General features: G+C 53.5%; 1 protein-coding gene across 1 annotated transcript in view; it reads right to left on the bottom strand.

The window, feature by feature from the left end:
- Nucleotides 1-2,166: 2,166 nt before the first annotated feature.
- The window catches only part of PEMT (phosphatidylethanolamine N-methyltransferase), a gene marked incomplete at its 5' end in the record, with an annotated part of 38,695 nt that continues 24,881 nt past the window's right edge, over nucleotides 2,167-15,980 (bottom strand). Inside the window, 4 exons of the mRNA XM_009585809.1 lie at nucleotides 2,167-2,221; nucleotides 3,009-3,083; nucleotides 7,183-7,294; nucleotides 11,704-11,849. Of these exons, the coding sequence (XP_009584104.1) occupies nucleotides 2,167-2,221; nucleotides 3,009-3,083; nucleotides 7,183-7,294; nucleotides 11,704-11,849 (388 nt within the window). The remainder of the gene's footprint in view (nucleotides 2,222-3,008; nucleotides 3,084-7,182; nucleotides 7,295-11,703; nucleotides 11,850-15,980) is intronic.

Here is a 15,980-nt window from a genome sequence, read left to right as displayed (position 1 = left end):
GGGTGAATTACAACATGCAAAAGCAAAAGGAAATCGGACCGTTTCACGGAGGTGACACTGAGAAAAGGGAGGACCCTCTGCGGAGGGGACGACGCGATGCTGAGAGGTGGCACTGCATCCCGGTGCCTGCGTGGGAGCCGGCAGCAGCGCAGCTCCCTTCTCCAGCGCTGCTGCCAGGGGCTTTACACTGCTTTTTTTTGGTCATTTACAGCTTATTTCTCAAACTGTTCTGGGAATCTGTAAACACTGAGCCTCGGCCTGGAGCATCACCCCTGGGAGCTCCCCATTCAGGGCAGGATCCAGCACCGGGCTCTGGGACTCGCCGAGGCTGGTGGCAGGGGTGGAGGGGCAGAAGACAGAAGCAGCCCCTTCCCTCCCTCCCACCCACCACCCCTGCAAGGCAGTGAAAAATAGCTGGAAGGCACTGGGTGGTGGGGAAGGCAGGCAGGACCCTCACGTGGCCCCTGGGGAAAAGGAGGGGCTGGGTGGGTGTGGAGGGGGCCAGGGCACCGACACGGCCAGGGATGAGATATCTGCAGGGTGCGGATGGGGATTGACTCTTCCCCTTGGTCTTCTCCATGCTGGGGCTTCCCCACGGGATAGCTGCCATCCCTCCATCCCCCTTGGGCGGTGGTTTAGGTCGTACATTCATATCTATGTGCTTTTCAGTCACCTTTCTTGGAGCCTTTGCAAATACTGCGGAGATGCTACAGGGCTCTGCACAGGTGGGAAACCTCAGCTCTGGACGGGGAGGTTTCCCTCTCCCAGAAACGATGAGGTTTGTTGCTGGCTTTGCAGCAGGTTTTGTTGTTATTGAGTTTGCAGCAGTTTCCCCTCTTCCATCCCCAGCCGTGTTTGAATGCCCCGGGGGCTCCCGAGCCCTCTCTGCGGTTTCTCCCGAGCTTTTGTTTGCTTCCTGTGGCTCTTCGGCAGCATCTTCAGATGATCTTCAGCATCAGCCGGAGCTGGTGCTTCCCCGTGCTCAGAGCTCGCTTCCAAAAGCCCCCCGATCTCTCCATCGTTGCTCTGCTTGCCCTCCAGTCCAGGGCTGGAGCTGGGTTACTTTTTCCCCTGCAGATCTCCAATAATCGGTGCGGGAGGAGAGGTCGGGAGGTCCCGCGCCATGCGGCTCCCAGGACAGCATCACCTTCGTGGCAGAAGCCACAGTGACCCGGCAATGGGGACAAGGACCTGGGGACAGGGACCTCCAGCTCCTGCGGGCTGCAGCGAGGAGGTGCCGCCGTGCTCAGGCTGTTCCTCTGACCATTTCCAATACTGCAGGGTGCTCAGTTGGCTCATTAAGGGTTGCTGGGCTAATTAGTAGGATACATCTCAGTAGGAATATGGGCAAATCAGACAGCGTGGGGACCGGAGAGGCACGCTGTGCTGAGGTATCCGAGACACTGCTTTGCAAAAGGCAAAGAGACAAGAGTCTGTTAGGGACCTCACTGGTGCTACAGCGGCTTTGCTGGGACAGAGGCTACTGGGCTGTCAAAACCTCAGCAGCCTCGTCTGCTGGTCCAGCCTCTCCAACTGCCAGCGGGCAGATGCAGCGGGGGCTTCCAGGGGGGCATTTAACCCCAGGGAAAGGGCAGCAGCTTTTCCAGAAACCTTTGGCCCCAAAAAGCAAGCCCGGGCTGAGTTTCTGGGGTGAGCCGGTTGCAAGCCCATGTGCAGAAATGCTCCTGGCTTGGGTACGGAGCAGCCTGGAACAGGGGTGCCCGATGTCCCTGCGGGGTGGTCGGGCACGCCCGCCCTCTCGCACCATCTCTGCCGCTCGCCGGAGCACCTGCCACGGCCAATAGCTGCTTTTTTCTGCCTGATTTAGACTAAGCCTGGAGCCTCAAAGCTCCCCAGCAATTTTCCCTCGCGCTGACTCTCAAGTATATAATCAAAACAATTCAGGGGCTGCTGGTTGGGTGCCAAGAGGCGGACACAACCGCCGCTGCGTAAAGCCTTCCCGCCTGGGTTTTTGCGGAGGTTTGAAGCTCAAATCTCTTGAGAAGGGCAGGAAGGGCTCTGGAGGAGCCGGGGAGGGCAGGGCTGGGCAGGGGCGCGCTGGGAAGGCGGGTGGTGCTCCCGTCCCCATCTAATGCGCTCGTAGGTGGGGGAGCCCGGCAAAGCAGCCCCTCTCGCTGAAACACCGATCGGCAAACATACCTGTTGCTACTTGTTCTTTGCTCCCTTCTGTTTCTGCCGATATATTTCCTCTGTGAAAGGCCTGTGGTTGGGAGGATGGGAATTTGGGGGGAGAGAGGGCAGAGAGACAAGAGAGGGGCAAAAGAAGGGGGGAATAAGATAAAAATCAAGACTACTGTGTGCTCTCCTTTGGGTCCAGAAACTCTGCCCTTCATGGGTTGGCACAGCCCAAATATTCCAGTGCCATGGCAATCCTTGGCTCGGTCTCTCTGGACCGTGGAGTGTCTTCAAGCTGCTCCCACCCGGGACCATCCCTGCACCGAGGGACGAGGCTTAGCCCACGCTTGGACTTCCCCTGCATGCAGACCAGCCTCAGCTCTCTTTGCATCTCCTCCTCCCTTGCAAACACAAAAGACCTTTCACTGGTGAAGCACAACCGCTGCTTCTGGGAATAATACTGGGCTGCTCTGTCCTGGGCTGCCGGGCTACTGTGGTGCAAAATATCAGAGAAGCCCATGCAATGAACTACAAAATGCAAGCTCTTCTTGCAGGATCTTTTCAGATGACACAGTAAGTCCTCTCACTGCCTTCCTTATTGTTCTTGTATAGACAGAATCAGGCACCCGGAAGAAAAAAAGATCTCATTTTGATAAAAATAAACAAATGCATAAATGTTCCTAGAACTCAGCAAATAGTTTCAGAGAGGAATCTGCCCATTATCAAAACAATTGAAAAACAATCCTCTGTTTTCCTTCTTCCCCGCTGAATTAATTGGAAAAAACATCTCTGCTTCTGCAGTTCCCCAAAACCTCAGGAGTTAAAGCTGGTAGAAATAATTAGAAGCTCTCCAGTTTTGCAAAGCTACTCACCCCTCATACAGCACTGCGATTGTGTAGGAAATTGCCACTACAGCTGTCAGCAAAAGGCCAGCTGGGCTTGCATGCCTGTTTTGAAAGAGAAGGAAAAGATCAGGTAAGTACGTGGGCTTATGCAAGACCTGGCTTAGAAAGTGAAATGAGTTGCTGGGCTCCATGAGAGCACTCTCTCGCTCATTAAACAGAAGCGAACAAAAGGGTTTTTTTTTTTTGTACTTAATGTTAACTGTCTTAGACAGATGTTACTTGGCAAAGACTCTTCCCCAGCCTACTTTGGCGACTTCTTTTAAGTCTGATCCCTGCACGTCTCTGCTAAGAGAGCTTCTGCTTTGATGCTAAGTCCTGAGATTATAAGGCTGTTTAATAGCTGAGCAGCTGCTTACGTACGGCTGTGGCTCCGAGCCAGCGCGCTATAAGGGAAATGCCTGATGTGCACAGAAAGACGGGCCACCCAGGGTGCAGGGGACACCTGGCAGACGGAGCAGCGTATGGTACCGTATACATCGAAACGGTGGCTGAGCCATCGCAGGGGATGGAAAGGGATGGAAAGGTCCATGCCTGCCCCGTGAAGTGTGCTGGGGCGGGTGCTGCGTCCCGGACTGGGTGCGTGGGGTGCTGGGGGCTTGGTTCACATTTAAACCCATTTCAAGATGTTTTAGGAACACGTCCTATCACCTCCCAAGGCCCAGCTGAACGGTGTCCTTCGGCAAGAAGTCACCAGGCACAACACGGGGGACCGATGCCACCCACCGCACCGTCTGGTTACGGGCAGAGGTGCTCGAGGGCTGCGGATGCGACGGGAGCGGCTGTTCCTTTTAGCACCGAGGCCAAAGAATCAGGACCAAAAAATCCCCATCACCTCCTGCTCTAAAGAGAGATGTCAACGTAGGCAGCAAACCTGCACCACCCACGTCGGGCCACTTCTTTGATGCTCAGCCTGAAAGAGTCTGAGGCAGATGCCAGCGAAGGCAGCGGGGGCTTTGCTAAGGCACCAGGATTTCAGCGGGCGGGTTACAGTCCCCAAACCAGGTGCTGAGACCATCCCATAGTGTGCAAATTCCCTCGGGTGAGGGCGACGACACCAGCAGCCATCTCCCGCTTGCTAACCCAGCACCCACGAGGACCTGGCCCCATCTCCCCAGCGAGGAGCGTGGCTGCGTCTGCCTCACCGCAGGCACCAGCCCCCCCCCAAAACACCCTTTCTGCATCCCACACCTCCAGCTAATGGCTGCAAGTGTTGCCCTTAATTAGCACACTGCTGATTGCCTTTAATTGCTGGTCGCAGCTCAGCTCTGAGGGGGACAAGAGCGGGCTGTCAGCAAAAAAAAGTACTTAGCTGGTCCTTGGTGAGGATAAACATCCTGCAAGCCTTGTGCAAGGGAACTAGTCCTGTCGGGAAAACACGCCTTCAGAGGAGAGACTAAACTACCTAAACCTCGTACTGGATCTGCTGTCAGGTACTGCCTGGCCACATCAGTTCCTGGAGAGGCAGACAAATCTTCACCTTTTCACTGTTTCCATTTTGCAATAACTTTTTCCCTCATTAGGAAGCATCAGGCAACTTCTTCCTCTCCCAACCCCCTGCTATTACATGCTTAGTCATGTCTCCTCCTTGATTCCTATCAGAGAGAACAAATTTGCATGATTGTTTGTTGACAGCAAGACCTCTAATTGCATCATTTGGCTGCGGCTCCAGCTCTGATTTACACAGCCTGTTGCCATGAGTTAAAACACTTCCCTACCAAAGATACACAAAGCTGTCCCCAAACAGCTAATGCTCCATTTGTCTTTCGGGAGAAACGAGGCTGCTGGATGAGGGCGATGAGAAGCATCGGGGTGAGTTGTTTCTCTCTCCTCTTACGAGCTCGACCTACTTATTGGGCAACAGCTCGTGTTGTTGCAGGGTTGACAAAGAGTCAGCCAGGCTGGTTTCGTGGTCTCGGTAGGACTTTTTTTGGGTAGGAAGTCTGTCCGTCCCCAAGCCTTGCTGCAGCTCCCCGTGGCTGTGGGTTGTTTGCAAGAGCAATAGCGTGGGTTCGCATCCTTCCCCGCCGGCCTCGCTGGTCCCGGGTTTTGGATGTGGGACACCCGCTTTGCCCTTTCCTCCTGAAGCTCCTGTTTTCATGGGGATCGGCGGAGGTGCCTTCTCCAGTGTATTTGGCGGATACATTTTTGGCTGCAGAGCTGCCGTTAGTCAAGCTGGGGATAGCTGTAATATCCTGCGCGGGAGAAAACAGCGGCTCTCGCCCCACGCGATGCTTTTAAGGTTACTGGAGTCGGAAGGCAGGCTGTCTGGCGGGCTGCCAGGCTCGCTTACGTTATGTGGTATGTGCCCTTACAGATGAAAATGAATCAATCCTTTGGGCTCTGATGCCACGATATGGAGCGTGATACATCACCGAGAGAGGACAAATACGCTCTACGTTTTAGCTCTGTCCAAAACCAGATGGCAAGCCCATTCCTCCGGCACTCCTCCCGCTGCCACGGAGCCAGGACATCAGCTCTGGCCTCTGAGGGCAGACACCTAACATCTTCTGAAAGCCCCGGGACCTCAGAAGAGACCTGGGACCCCCCAAAAACCTCAGCAACCCAAGCTGAGATCCCAGGGAAGAGAAACAGTCAAAACCACCGCATGAAGGGTCTTGCAGAGCTTCCCCAGGGCAGGCGGGCGGTGTCCTGGTGCCACTTTGCACAGCTCCAGCAATTTGTTAACAGCAATTATTTATCATGCCTCACTGTCCTTTATGGTGGCAGCCTTTTAATGAGAAAAAGGAGCAATCACACTGTTGTCTCGAGCTGTTTTGAGCTGCTTTTGCCCAGGATTGCAGTGGAACACCAAGCAACGTGCACCGGTGCGAGGTTGCTCTCTCGTGGGGGTGAAAAAGGGATTTCTGCGATAGAAACAGCTCAGGAGGGTTCACTGGTTCTGCAAAGGTTCCAGGAAATAGTTTGATGCTGATCTTAAACAAATAAAAATCTCCTTATAATTCCTCCCGGTCAAATTCCCCATTTTGTGCTGTTGTAGGGGTGGTGGTGCCAGTCGTTCTCTGGCCATGGTGCGATACGGGGGGGCTCATCCTGCCCCAGCTCTGCCCCATTCCCCACAGCAATATCCACGCTGCCATCGCGCTGCTGCCGACCCCGCGGCTGGCTCTCCTGCCCAGCACTGCCATAGCCCCAGCAGCGAGCGAGCCCCAGCTCTTGTGAACCATTTCCCAGGGTTTGGACCCAATCCAGTGCCGTGGGTCTGCCAGGAGGGCAAACGGCCTCGTGCAGCCAGCCCCGATGGCACCCGGGGGGATTTCAAGTGCAGAACGAACAGCAGCAAGGCTCAGTGGAGACAGGAGAGAAACCATCAGCTTTACTTATTACCAGGGGCCAGAAAGCACTGCACACGTGGCTGAAAAGGTGACCAGAAAGTGGCAAAGCACTTCATTTTTTCCACCGAAGTAGAAGAGAGGCGGTCACGCTCAGGAGCACCAGTGCAAAATATCTAGTGATAAAAGCCTGCAATGCTCTACGGGCCCCCGATGTAACACAGCCAGGGTTTTTTCTCCTGGGCAAATAAATAAAATGTGATATTAAATGAAAACCATATAAAACTTGTTACACAGAATAGAGTATATTGCTCATTTGCTGCTAAATTACAGCCTATTAATTTTCCCATAAGCAGGCTATTAAGCCATGTTGTATCACATGAGGAGTGTTTCGGAAGTGTTATCACCGTGCAATGGGGGAAAGGGTGTGTTGGCTTGTTTTGCTTTTTTCAGAGGTAATTACAGGGTCACACTGATCCCCAGTATCAGTGCCCTGCCCCTGCCGAGTGACACCCAGCATGAATTCGGCCCTGACTGTTGATTTTTCCACATGCAAAGCCTGCCAAGGACTGCTGCAGAGCTGCAGAGCGTTTGCTGATGCTTCCTCTCCCCAGCGCTTGGCCGTTATTTATTTTTCTACAATTAATGCTGCAAGTCTTTTATGACAGCAGAAGATTTTGCACGCACAAAAATAGTCAGGAAGCGAGAAGTCAGGGCATGTTGTACTTTCCTTGCCATGTTTTTGCTGACTGCCTTCACCACGAGTTTCTTTACCTCACCAAGGTACCTTACGCCCTGCAGACCCCACACTTGCCCTACAACTGGTGCTGTTTGCAGAGGAACATACTCACATGAGGGACCAGCCCAGGTAGATGGCTGTGCTGCCCCAGTACATGGGATTATCCAAGACGCTGAAGGGGAAGCTGGTCACTTTTGCCTCCATCAGGATGCCAAAATAATCACCTGCAGAGCAAACAAGAGGGTTTCTGGTTAGGCTCCATGAAACTGGGAGTCGCGGGAGACTTTGGGACGCTGATACCCTCCCTGTGCCATGGGGCATCCCTGCCAGGGATGCAGAGCGAAGGCAAACGGGGGGGTTTCGCTGTTGACTTCCAGGCTGAGAAAACACCAACAAATAGGTTGGCTGTTTACTCTGTGTCTATCAGCTTTTTCTGGAATGGCTCTTTGCCCATGAGGAAGGTTTGTGCATAGCAATGAGGCTACGGCAGCCGTGTCCCTCATCAGGAGGCGGCTCTCGAGGTCCGAACTGGCTGATTCTGGCTTTCTCATTTGAAAACTGCCCATCTGATGCCACTTGATGAGGAAGCAAGTGCACAGGATCAAATCCATCTAATGGGGAAATAAGCCCAGTGCACTGTACGGTGTTTCAAGATGTTATAATCACGACCGCCACCACCAAATGCCCTCATTCAGTGTCACCCTTATCTCATAGTTCAGAGATTTTCTCAGAATTTCAGAAAATAGCACCTCTGCCTACAAAACACTCAATTATCGGCATCATGATGATGATGATAATAGGTGATTGTCATCTGTAATGAGGAAAGCTTTCAGAACTGTCAGCATCCAACCAGCTTCCTATCCATCTTGGAGTAATCCTTCCACCCTCCTGAAAGGAGCCTGGAAAAAAAATGACAAGCAAGGAGATGTTGTGCAGTTTGTGAGCAGCATTTCAGGGAGGCAGATGTTGTGCAGTTTGTGAGCAGCATTTCGGGGAGAAGGGGGGGAGAAAGGGCTGGGATGCCGAGCTCTAATTTCTGCTGGTCTTATTTGTGAGACCATGAAGCCCAGCAAGGATTTTGCTCCATGTCCACTGTGCAAGACGTGGCATCAATCAGCGAGGAGCAGTGCCGGTCCATCAGCTCAGGGAGCTGCCACAGCCCTGGGTCGCGTTCCCAGCTCTGTTGCCAGCCCGTTCCCTGACCTTGGGCAAGTCTCCTCCATCCCTCCCAGTGCTATTGTGCACCGATCGTAATATCAGTCTTTCTTATAGCACGGAGGGTGGTGAGGATTAATGTATGGTGAGAAAGTGCTCAGAAATCCAGATAAAAGGCATTACAGGAGTGCAAACTATTCAAGGTTATTATTATTACCTGGATCGTAGTGTAATTTCTTTGACCTCACATGGTGCAAAAACATTTATTTCTAAGGATAAACAGCGCCTGCCCAATTAGACAATGCTTTTGGGCTTTAACTACAGGCCACTAAGTGAGATAATTGCCTGGTATTCATACTATATGTTCTCACAGTTACTTGGCAATGCATCTCTGAGATTGTTCTGCTAGAAAGAACACATCACCCGCCGCCACAACCCATTTCTGTGCTTTCTTATGTGTCAAAATGCTTCATTATACCCTGTCCGCCCTCGCCTTTGGGCTGAACACCTCACTCCCCAAACGGCGCTGACACCGGGGAGGTTCACACAAAGCCCTGGGTCCGTGGGGCTGGCAGGGGCTTCTCTGAGCCCGGCACCGGTGGGGCTGCAGGACCCCTCCGGGCAGGCTCCCTGCAAGCAAGAGCACAGAGCAGCTGGGGGGAGCAGGCAGCTCCCCCAGGACACAAGCTTTTCCGATGTAAATCCTGCCTCTAAACCCACACAGTTAAATGAACATAACCACCAGAGAGGACCTGCAATATTGTTATATTCAGGCAGGTGCTAAGGGAAAGGACCGTGCATCGGTTTGCACAGCATCAGCCTCGGCATCTCTTGTGCCTCCATTAAGCCCTCAAATCAGGAATCAGCTCCTTACCAGGCTGGGGGTCTTTGGCATTTAATTTGGGTTATATTTTGCCGGAGGTCAGCGTAACCATCTCACTGCGCTTTGGATCGCAGCGGTAAAAAGCCATTTGATGCACTCCGCAAGGTCCCCCATAGCCCCGGGGCTGAACCTGGACCGAAGCACCACCTCCGCTTCTCTCTGGAGAGCCGCCGGCTTCACCATAGCCCAGTAACAGACTTCGGTCAAGTCAGATTTACTTGAAATCTTGGTCAGCGCTGGAAGGAACCGCGCTCGGGTGCGAGACAGATGGGCTCAGACAGGCAGAGCTGCTTCTTGGTGCCCTCGGCCTCTGGGAAGCCAAGCCCTCGTTACTATGTTCGTCGGGAAATAGGGCAAACGGTGAAGCGGACGGCGCTGAACTGATGCCCGAATGCCTGCGAGGGCATGGTGCAGAGTCAGGGCTCTGGGAGGATTGCTCTGCAGGGGAGAAGGCTGCCGGGGCGAGGGGCCGCATCCAGGCGCTGCAAACAGAGGCTGGGGTCGGTGCTGCTGGGCGGGAGATGGGGTGGCACAGAAAGGCTTGTTGCAGAAGGGTGACTCATGCGGCTCTCGCTGCACCATTTAGCCACACAAAGTTTAAATGCGCTGTTAAAGAGGAATCTAATGGGCAGCCCCGATGTGGTATCTGCGCCCTGCCTGGTTCACCCCTCACTGCTGTAGGAAAACCCAAAAGGGAAGGGTCAAATGCTGTTCCAGTACGTTTTTGAAGTGCTTGGGTGTCAGAGGCTCTCTCAAAACTTCTCTTGAGCTCAGATATCCACTGTGAGAAGGAGCTGTATGCACCCTTCTTGCCAAAGCAGTGCAGCCCTTTGCTACCCGCAGTCAGAAGAGCTATCACTGCTGGGGGACCCTGCTCCTCCCGCAGCATCAGCACATCATTAAACCCCTGCATGCAGGAGGACCTTGGAAGTACCAGTCCCAAGTGAGTCCTGAGCAAGAGAACGTTCCACGTGAGATCCTCGGAGACCTGCAGACCCCTCATCTCCCTACGGCTGGGTAAGAAACCACGCCGAACAGCATGCTCCATTAAGTTTGCTGACTTGGACTCGTGGGAGCTTGCACGGCGCTGAGAAGCTGCTATCGGTCCATGGATGCTCCGTCGGGCTCCAGCTGGGCCATGCCTCTGTGGCACAGAGGTCCTGAGCCAGCCAGGCTGCACCAGCATATGGTCTTGGCATCTCCCCACCCTGACTCAGCTCTGCCCCGGTGCCCGTCGTGCCCCTGCTAGCAAAAAGAGCTTAGCCTCGCTCCCTGCTGCGCCATGCAAGGCTTGGAGCCGTGCAGCCTCAGCCCGCTGCACTGGTGGCAGGGAGAGCCTCTCCCGGCAGAAAGGATGGAGCAGAAGTGCCTGATACAGGCCACTAACGCCTGCTTCTCCCCTGCCCCAGGGGATACGGAAGCCACTGGCCGTGCGGAGCAGAGGGGGACAGGGCCGCTCTCGCCACTTATGCTCAGCCTGACTCACTTGTTTGCTTTTCCCCAGCGGTTCAAGTCCAGTGGATCCTCCTGGTCGGATGAATCAGGCTTTACGTAAACAACCCAGACCTGGCTGAACTTCAGGAGCATTCAAGCAGCTCTCGCTGGCGGGTAGTCCTGTGCCCGGCCTCTCTGGACATGTCTCCGCAGGCACAGCATCGCTCCTGGGGGCTGCAGGTGATTTTGGAGGATGCTGGTGCCCGGTGGCTGGGGGACAGGGGTGTAACACGGGGCCAGGAGCGGGGCTGCACAGACGAAGGGTAAGGGCACACATTCAGGAGTGCTGAGCTCTATTTCTGGCGGCGGGATCTTGGCCAACTCAACACATTTCTTTGCAACTCCACTTGAAACCAGGAAGGCTTATTACCTCCCTCTCTTCTTCCTGGCGACGCTGCAGGAGCTAATTGAATTTGGTTTGTAAAGCACTTGCAAAAGCACAGCCTAAATGCAGTGTCAAAGCTGAGGCTGTGATTATTTCAGCCAGCGGGAGCTGCCCCTTTCCTTAGATATTTATTGTTCCTGTCTCTATTTTATTTTTATGAATTCCACACATACTGGCATGTTTTTAAAGTCAACAATGCTAATAGAATTACTCTCTAAATGTGAAAGCAGGCACAGTGGAAAATGCCTCCTGCCATAAAGCGGCAGATAAACGAATCTGTCAACGAACGACAGGTTTATTGCAGAGGGAAGAGCAAACGAGATCTTGCCTTGGCGTGTGTGTCGAGCAGGTGAGGGCTCAGAGCAAGGCTGCCGGACAGCTCGCACCCGCTGTGCCGGAGCCGACCTGCTCGTGGGGTCTGCACTTGGGGTCCCTTTTCTGGAAGGCATTTGGACTGTCAGATGATCAGCTCCTTTCCAAAATTTCAGGATTGACACTGAAGGTGACAGGACTCACCATATAAAACCACTGCACCATCTTCTTCGTGTGCGGTAACGGCATGGTTAGATCACGCTTTGGTATCATAAAGCCAAGACCAAATCTAACAGCCCTGAAGGCAAGGACGAGGAAATTCTTACAGGACTCTGCCCTAGCAAAAGACCCCTGCAAGGATTCAATGCACCTTCTGGTTAAGCTGTTGAATTTTTAGTGCTTACCTAGGAACGTCCCAGTGAATCCCAGTGCTAAGAAGCTGGAGATGACAAACAAGGTCCCTACAGCCAAGATGGCCAAGCCTGAGTAATAGGCCCAGTGGCAGTCCAAGCCCTCCAGCTTCGGCTGGCTCTTCATGGCTTCTGTGAAGCTGTTGGAGAGAAAACAAGGGCTGTTAAAAGCGGCGACTCATTACTAACATCACCCACCTATCCCTGGCAGATGCGGAGCTTTGGGAGAGGATGCTGCTGAGGAGGACCCTTCACCGGCTCCCTTTTTCCACCTGGACCTATTCAACCTCCCAACGGGAGAATCAAGGAGCCGAAGCCCTGTGAGCAGCCAGGGCTTGATCTGGAACAGCTATTTCTACTTGCAACCCTTGCTCACTGCTGGAAATACCAACCCCACTGAACTGCAGTATCAAAAGCTTTGCCTTGCTCGCCAAACCCCAGGTTTCATCGTGACCGGGAGCTCTGGGAAAGACGCCCTTGCAAATGCTGGAGGCTGCGATGCCTCGGCACAGGACTTGAAGGGTTGGGAACAATCGGCTGGGTTATCTCGTGCTCCCACCCCCGTTCCTCTCCATCAAAATATTTTGCAGCGTTCATGTGTTAGCCACGTGCTCAGGAGTGATTCACGGCTGAAGGCTGACAGTCAGGGGGAGGATTGGAATGGCGAAAGGAAAATACTAGAGAGACGCATTTTCAAGTGCGAACACAGCTTCTCAGCTCCAGGCTTGTTCAGGCATTTCAGGTCTGACCTTCCAAATACTCATTTGTGAGTGGAATAATTGTGACCCCTCTCTTCAGCTCCCTGAACTTTGCCCGGAGCAGAGCTTGGCAGGCTCAGCATCTCACATAGCTCCGATACAAACACATGACTACAAAGGAGACAACACCGTGATTAAAAAAAATGCCCGTTAATAATAGTGAGAGGAGATAACAGACCCGCAGAGCCGTACGCAGTGTTTCTCCACATGTTGCTGACACATGAGGTAGGAAACTTTGAGCCTTTTTTTAATGAGCACCCTGGAGGCTGAAATTCAAGTGGAATAACAGCTCTCCCGCGCCTCCGGCCACCGCTGCCTGCCAGGGCCGGGCCAGGAGAGCTGCTCCTGCCCGCGCCCCCGGGCTCCTCGGCTGGAAAGTGCTTCTGTGACATTACCTGCAGGGCTTGGGATAGTTTTTTTTCCCCTAATGTCCAGCTTCCCCAAGCCCTGCAAACCCCTGGATTTTCTCTGTTGCCCAAATGAAAGCTGAGAGAGACAATCCTGCCTGCCCAGCTGAGGGACGAGCGGCTGGAAACGCACCTTTCGAAGGCTCAAAGACCAGACAGCAAGCTACATGTACAAAGCAAAGTCCAGGATGATATTTAAACCCCATGGTTTAGGGAACTGGATGGCATTTTTTGTTTTCCTTGGAGCTCGTTCCTATTAGGTTTTCTACTGTCGGGGAGTTTTTAGGACCCCAGAGCAAGCCATCTAATCTTCACTTTGGACTGGAGCAAGGAAACAAAATGCAATAAATGTAACGTGCTTGGGAGTAAGCAAGAACACAGCATCTTGGTGATTTACACTCTGCCCCCCCTACCCCCGCTGGAAATTACAGGGAAATTCCCTTTTCCAGGGAGCACAGAGGAACAACAGCATGGCCCCGGGCGACGTAACAGCACGCGTCCCCGGGGCTGGCCCTCCTCCAGCGCCCAGCACACCTCCCTGCGCTCACCAGGCTCACGTTGGTTTAGCTTAAAATCATTACCGATAGGAACACACAAATCTGGCTGCAACGTGAAGCAGCAGCAGCTGCACAACCCTTTGCATCATTTCCCTGGTATTTATTTTGAAATGACACAAGTCTCCCCTATGAGGAAGCCCAAATCCGCATCCCTGCTACCAGCCTGGGTTTGGGAGGAAAACAATCCCCCTGCGGGGACGTGCGATGAGCAATCCTGGCCTGGCCGTGCTCTCAAAGCGCAATGTGACATCCCCGGGGATGCTCTGGAGCTCTTTGCTCCCGCAGAGGAAGATGCTAACGCTTTTTCACAGCGCTGGGGGTTTGAGTCCGTATCTGGCCAGGACCTCTCCGCAGGAAACCAGCAGCGGGAAGGGATCTCACAGCAATCAAAAAATGCTGCTGCTGATCCCTGGGGAGGCAGGTCTGGGAAAGCAGCACCGAGCTGGCCCCCGCCTGAATCCCAGCCCCCAGCAAAGAGATGGGAAAGCAGAGAGAGGTACAGCTAGAGCACAGCCCTCGGAGGCTGCTTCTCGCTCCAGATGAACTGGATTCATGCTATCTTACATCCTTGAGGCTCCTCTATCTTATGCTAGTGACCTGTCTTGGCCTTGGAGCAGGAGAACAACAAAGGTGGCTTCAAGAGTATGAGCTGGTTGACTGTGAATCAGCCTCCGAGGTTTTACAATCAGCATGTGACGTGGTTTGTTTTGGCAAAGCTGTGTCCCCTGCTCCAGATGATCCCATCCTTCCTTTTCATGGTTGGATAGGCCTGCATTAGTTACCCTCATCAGCATGTCTTGCTCAGTCCCCTACTGTTTGGCTTACAGCTAGAGAAGGAGGTGTTTGCACGGAGATAATGGACTGCCTTTCCCTCTAGTAATGTTTCATATCTTCCTAAACACACTCTCTATTTGCATTAAACATGATGCGCACAGGAGTTTCTCAGAATTGGTAAATAAACCTTTTAAGCATTTATGATGCTGGGCCTTGACAAGCAGCACAGAGTCATCAATTATTCCGGCATCCGTGACTGCTCCTCGGCGGCGGGGGAGCCTCACCGCGCCGCGTTTCACCATCCCTGGCAGGGGGAGGACAAGGTGTTGGCCATCTCCCTTGCTAGGGGAGCTAGTCATGCAGCCGATCTGTCATGAAACCAGTCCCTTTCACCATGTGCCTCTGAGTCATGTTTGTTACGGCATTTATTTCTGGCTGCATGACAAGGCAGCAGCCCAGCTCAGCACCCAAGAGGACACCAACTAAAGCCACGCTTTGTCCCAATACCTGGAAATGCTTTATGTGCCGAGCACAGCGATTGCCATGGTGAGGAGCATCCCTCTTACCAGCGCAGGGGAGGGATGGGTGGGCTGAGACCTACTTTAATCACATACCCGGCTGCTATCATGAGGATGTCTGCCATCGGGGGGAGCCTGGAAGGTGCCCCCAGCTTCGGAAAATGAAAACTGGGAAAACGGGGCTTCCCCTGACATCACCCCACACTTACCCAGCGTGAAGCATGATACCAGAGGCACCCATTCTCCATCCCAGTGGAGAAAAACCCAAATCCATCAGCTCCACTCTGGCCAAATTGGCAGATCTGGCCAATTCCTGGCAAGCTGCAAGCAGCCGCAGTGGCTGCGGTCAGGCTGCACAACTGCCACAGCGTGCCGCAGGGTTTTGCACGGGGAAGCCGAGGCAGGGGCCGTCGTTCTGCCCACCCTTCCCAAAACAGAGACGCGCTTGCTCAGACACTCAGCTGTTGCTGTGCACGTGCCACTGCTGTGTGGGAATCACAGAATGGTTTGGGTCGGAAGGGACCTTTAAAGGTCATCTAGTCCACCCCCCCCGCCATGGGCAGGGACATCTTCAACTAGATCAGGTTGCTCAGAGCCCCGTCCAACCTGATCTGGAATGTTCCCAGGCATGGGGCATCTACCTGGGCAACCTGGTCCAGCATTTCACCACCCTCATCATAAAAAATGTCTTCCTTATATCTAGTCTGAATCTACCCTCTTTTAGTTTATCACATAAGAAACCACATGAACTGGAAAAACACTCAAAATGGCACTGAAGCACGGGGACGGAGATGTCAGGCGGGTGGGCTCGCAGGAAGAAAGTGGGAGCGAGGGAAGGGAAATCGGCTGCAGGTCCTCTCGCTGGGACGCAGAGGGGACACGGGGCCAGGTTTGCACAAACAGGCGCTGATTTATTCTGCCAGAAAATGGTGATTGCAACACCAGAAAACTTATCAAACCCGCAGCCCAAAATACATCCCCAAAGGCCTCATGAAGCAAACCTGGAAATACCGTACTAAGAGAGAAGCTGAGCTTTTTAGGTCTCTGGGCCTTTCTCGGTGGCCCACAGTGAGCATATTTTGTAATCCCTTTTCCACAAAGGAGGGCAAAGACCTCATCCAGCAAACTGGGTGGCTGCTGGGAGCAGCCCAGCAGTGCTCTCTTTACCTGATCCCAAAAACCAGCCTGGAAACTGGGGCTGGCGAATGCAATTGGGGCAGAATTGGGCCAGGGGCCGGCAGGCAGCGAGGAAGCAGC

The sequence above is a fragment of the Fulmarus glacialis genome, unplaced genomic scaffold (assembly GCF_000690835.1).
Source record: "Fulmarus glacialis isolate BGI_N327 unplaced genomic scaffold, ASM69083v1 scaffold2389, whole genome shotgun sequence".
NCBI lineage: Eukaryota > Metazoa > Chordata > Aves > Procellariiformes > Procellariidae > Fulmarus > Fulmarus glacialis.
This window is presented reverse-complemented; position numbering and strand designations above follow the sequence as displayed.